Raw genomic sequence first — 4,863 nt, forward strand, 5'->3', positions numbered from 1 at the left:
GCACTAGTTAGGCCTCAGCTGGAGTACTGTGTCCAGTTCTGGGCGCCACATTTCAAGAAAGATGTGGAGAAATTGGAAAGGGTACAGAGAAGAGCGACAAGAATGATTAAAGGTCTAGAGAACATGACCTATGAAGCCAGGCTTCATGAACTGGGCTTGTTTAGTTTGGAAAAAAGAAGATTAAGGGGGGACATGATAGCGGTTTTCAAATATCTAAAAGGGTGTCACAAGGAGGAAGGAGAAAATTTGTTCCTCTTGGTTTCTGAGGACAGGACAAGGAGTAATGGGCTTAAAATGCAGCAGGGGAGGTTTAGATTGGACATTAGGAAAAAATTCCTAACTGTCAGGGTGGTCAAATATTGGAATAAATTGCCAAGGGAGGTGGTGGAATCTCCCTCTCTGGAGATATTTAAGAACAGGTTAGATAGACATCTGTCAGGGATGGTGTAGGTGGAGCTTGGTCCTGCCTTGAGGGCGGGGGGCTGGACTCGATGACTTCTCGAGGTCCCTTCCAGTCCTATTATTCTATGATTCTATGCCACAGCCCAGAAGGTAGCACAGACAGGATGCAGTTCTCTCCAGGACAAGCCCAGGGGCATGATGGGATGGTGCTCCCACTGGAATCAGGGACAGGGTGGGTGGAAGATGCCCCCGACTTCCTCACAAAATGCTATCACAAGCCAGCATCCCAATCAATTATTTATTAAAATAATTATGACCCAATCCCCCCGATTGCAGCACCCTCACTGCTGGATCCTCTGCTGACTACAGGATCCTTAAATGTGGGAGTCTCTGGATCTCCACCGAGGGGCCAGAACCCCCTCTTCCCCCAGAATCCATTCCTGATGGGCAGACACGTCCAGTGCAGGCATCACTTCCCACTAGAGCCAAGAGAGTGGGAGTGGGTTCTAGGGCCAACAGTAAGGGAGCCAACATGTGAGGCTGGCAACACAAGCCAGGGGCTGCTCACTCGATGAGCTTCTTGGCCTTGAAGAAGCGACGCAGATAACAAACTTGCCAGGTGGCTAAGCCCACCAGGCACAGCATGGAGAAGATGCTGAAGTAGAGCACACGGGTGCTAGTGGACTCTGTGGAAAGAGAAAGATGGAGTGAACAGGGGACCACAAGGCAGGTAAATGCCTCCAGCCCTGAGAGGACAGTGAGGTCTAGTGAGTACAGGGGGCACATCCTCACCATTTGTGTCCCTCATTTCCTCCTCCCGCTGTTTCATGTAGGCAAAGTCCTTGACAATGGATTCAGAAAGGTCCTCAAGGCGTCGCAGATCCACCTCTAAAGGCTTCAGTTTCTCTGCCTTGGCAATCTAGAAATGAGGACAGTGGGAATGAGACGCAGAGTTCCACCCCACACTGACACACAGCCATGTCTGGGGTGGGCCCAGGGGGTCTATCCAGGGATCCCTCACCCGGTACTGAGATGCAACTGCCTCTGGGCTGTAGAATAGGTGCTGTTTATACAGAAAACACTCAGAACTCTGGCTCTTAAGCACTAGCAGAGATGGATATACATTAACAGTTGGGTGGATGTTGTTACATCTGTCCTTGGGCTGAGCTTGCTAGTGCCCCACATTCCCCATCACACACAGGACAGAGGGGCAGCTGCAGAGGGCAGGAGACTTAAAGAGAGTGTTACACTCACATCTTCATAGTTCCGGGCCTCAACCCCATGTTTGACGTTGAGGATGATCAGCTGGTCCGGGCCTCGGAAACCCCCTGGGGAAGAAAGCACGAGAGAAAGAAGCTATAACTGTTATAGAGGGAAAAGCTTCTCCCTCACTTCCCTCCCAGTCAGAGGCAGAATCCTGGAACCCTGGTTCTCAACCTGTCCCACTGTAGACATCAGACATCACTCCCCTCCTAAAGGCAACAATAGTCCTGGCCCACAGCACCTCCCTCAACCCTAACTGTGACACTGCTTTCCATATTCTATAGGAAAATAAGCTTATGATATGAATATTGTGTAATCAAAATATGCTTTATGCAAAATACTTTGTGACAATTCATGGAAAGGTTATAATCTGCTGAATGTGTATCCCATTTGTGTGCATGTATCATTCCTGTGTTTGAAGAGAGAAATATGAAGTATAAGCCTGAATTACTAAGGAGTCAAGCTAAGGGAGGAAAACTATTAGTAATATTCAATAAACTTAATGGCCCAATACTCAGGGCAATGATCTGTGAACAGTAGGGATGTAAGAGTTTAACCAGTTAACCGATAAGATGATGCTTATCTGTTCCTGTTAACTGTTAACTCTAATAGGCAGTACGGGGCCAGGAGCTGGCAGCCCTCCAGCCCCCTTCCCTCTCTGCCCCTCCATGCCCAGGTAACACTTTTAACTGTGTAACTGATGGAATTTTGATAGATTACACGGTTATTATTTTTATACTTTTTTTTACATCCCTAATGAAAAGACTTGTTTTTCCTGTAAGTCTTGGAGGAAGGGCTATGGTGGGTCCTACCAAGACATGTGACCATGGTTCCTGATGCTGGGACCCATCTTGGATGCTGTATTTTTCTACAAGAGCAGAGGAAAAGTTTAGACTGAACACAATGGATTCCTGCCTTTTGCCAAACTTATTTAAGAGTGGGGAGTGAAGTAATCTTGGTCACCTGTTCTCCCTGGCTACCCCATCCAAGATGACTGCTGGAAACTAGGGATATTAAATATCGGTTAATATCGGTTAATTGAATAGTTGATTAACCTCATGAATTCTTATCCGTTAGTCCACTATTCTATAGTTCCCAGGTAGCCCCTGTCCTGGGGGGAGGAGCGGGAGCTCCCAGACCCGGCACCAGCTGGAACTGGGCTGACTGCCCGCCTGGCTCCTAATACACTTTAAATGCAGAGCTGCTGCAGGGGTAGGTCCAGGACCCCGTGGCAAGCTGGGACTGAGCTGGTCTGCTGGCCAGCCTGCTAAAAAAATTTACTGGCAAGAGGTGAGGGTCTATAGCAGTGTTTCTGAAAGTGTACCGCAGAAACATTTTAACTGGCTGCCCCAGTTTGTTTATGTACTGGCGTCCCACGGCTCCCCTTGGCTGCAAAGTAGGAAACGGAGCCAATGAGAGCCGCGAGGCTCCGTGGCCGCGGCGCCGGTATATAAACAAATCGGGGTGGCCAGTTAAAGTGTTTCTGAAAGTGTTTCCACGGTACACTTTCAGAAACACTGGTCTATAGCATTAGCCTATAAGCTTTTGCTTATAGATTACTCGACTACAATATTACATCCCTACTAAAACTACTAAGTCTGAGTTGGGAGAAGAATTAGATCCAGGCTGGAAAGATGTCTAGTCTGTGAAGATTATTAGAACAACTTTTAGGGTGAGATATTACATGTAACTAGTTTTTTAGGTGTATTAAGCTTGCATGTTCTATTTTATTCTACTTAGTAACCTACTTTGTTCTGTGTGCTCTTATGACCACTTAAATCCTTTTTATATTTAATAAAATAACTTTTGTTTATTAATAGAACCAGCAAATATTTGTTACGGGGGGGTGGGGGCGCAGTGGCAAGAGATCTATGCATCTTTCTCTTTACCTTGGGAAACAGTGAATTTCATGAGCTTACACTGCATAGGTCTCTAAGCACCTTAAGACGGATTTATCTAGGGATCAGCTCCCAGAGGGGCTGTGAACTTGAGAGCTTGGAAAAGGTTTCACCCTGTGCTGCTTAGTATATTTCTGCAGCCTTGAAGGTATGGCCCTGTCCCTGTGACTCAGTTGAAGCAGGCTGGAGAGCTGGGCTCAATAAGACAGGATTACAGAGAGCCCAGGCTGTCAGGGAAAGGAGGCTCAGGGGGGCCTCAACTCATCAGGTAACAGTCCTGAGGGGGCACTGACCCATCACACTAACCACTAGATCTCCCTCATGATCTCAAGTTTCCTGGTCATGCTGGAAGCAGAAGGCCCCAAAAGAAAGTGGCAGGGAGCTGCAGAGTGGGAGGAATACCCGGCAGGATGCAGGATCCCTGCACCAGGAGTGACCCCTCATACCCGTCTGGGCGTGGCTCTCGAAGCAGATCTCGTAGATCTCATAGTCATCTGTGGTGAAGGCGAATTTGCCCTTCTTGGCATCTTCCTTAGAGTAGAACAGGTGGCCGGAGGAGTCTGTCACCTGGGTGAGGGGGAACAGTCTGTGACCCCACAGCACTACCCATCTCGCTAGACCAGGCTCCCAATGCCCACGCTGGTCCCACGTGGGCAGGGGTGTCCCCTCCACCCAGGAGAATGGGGTGTGCAGGGGGGAGACAGGGGGCAGGTGTCACTAGCTCCGTGGTTGGCCTTGGCCCCTGCAGAACAAGAGGGGGTTTGGTCCCGGGAGGGATGCAAAGTTTTCGGTAGGGGCAGGGCACCCGAGTGTGCATGGGGGTGGCCGCACGGCCAGTGCGGGCCACGAGGGGCGGGTTCGGCGGCGGCGGGGACCCCCAGGGGCTCTCACCCGGAGGTCGGTCCTGGCCCCCGGCGCCCCCGGCTCCGACACCTCGTACTCCCCGGTCACCATGACGTCGCGGTGCAGCTCCTCCTTCAGGCACTTGCGGGTCTGCGCCGGCAGCTGGAAGGAGAGCGCCCCGCACCCGCCGGCCAGGAGCAGGGGCAGCAGCAGGGGACCCAGGAGGCCGGGGCCCGGCCGGGGCACGCGCATGGCGAACAGCGGCGGGGATCCCCCTGGCTCGAGACGCCGCGTTCGGCTCCCCCAGCCCGGTTGAGTCGGTCGCGTCCGGCTCCTCCGTCACACTATCCCTGAGCTGATTCGATGGCGTCGGACCTGGCGCTCACCCGACGTGGCGCTCTCTCTATGGGCCGACCCCTCCTCCATAGCAGGGACAGGGCTCAGCTGTGCTTCCGCT

At 51.3% G+C, this 4,863-nt stretch overlaps 1 protein-coding gene across 1 annotated transcript; it reads right to left on the reverse strand.

Annotated features, from left to right (window-relative positions):
- Positions 1-686: 686 nt before the first annotated feature.
- Positions 687-4,863, reverse strand: LOC102452921 (transmembrane emp24 domain-containing protein 10-like). Its single transcript, XM_075938989.1, has 5 exons — positions 4,455-4,863; positions 4,010-4,130; positions 1,657-1,730; positions 1,195-1,321; positions 687-1,088 (listed from the first exon to the last, which is right to left on the reverse strand). Exons 1-5 carry the CDS (start codon positions 4,656-4,658, stop codon positions 967-969), a joined length of 648 nt encoding a protein of 215 aa, XP_075795104.1. The 5' UTR covers positions 4,659-4,863; the 3' UTR covers positions 687-966.

Source organism: Pelodiscus sinensis, chromosome 11 (assembly GCF_049634645.1).
Source record: "Pelodiscus sinensis isolate JC-2024 chromosome 11, ASM4963464v1, whole genome shotgun sequence".
Classification (NCBI taxonomy): domain Eukaryota; kingdom Metazoa; phylum Chordata; order Testudines; family Trionychidae; genus Pelodiscus; species Pelodiscus sinensis.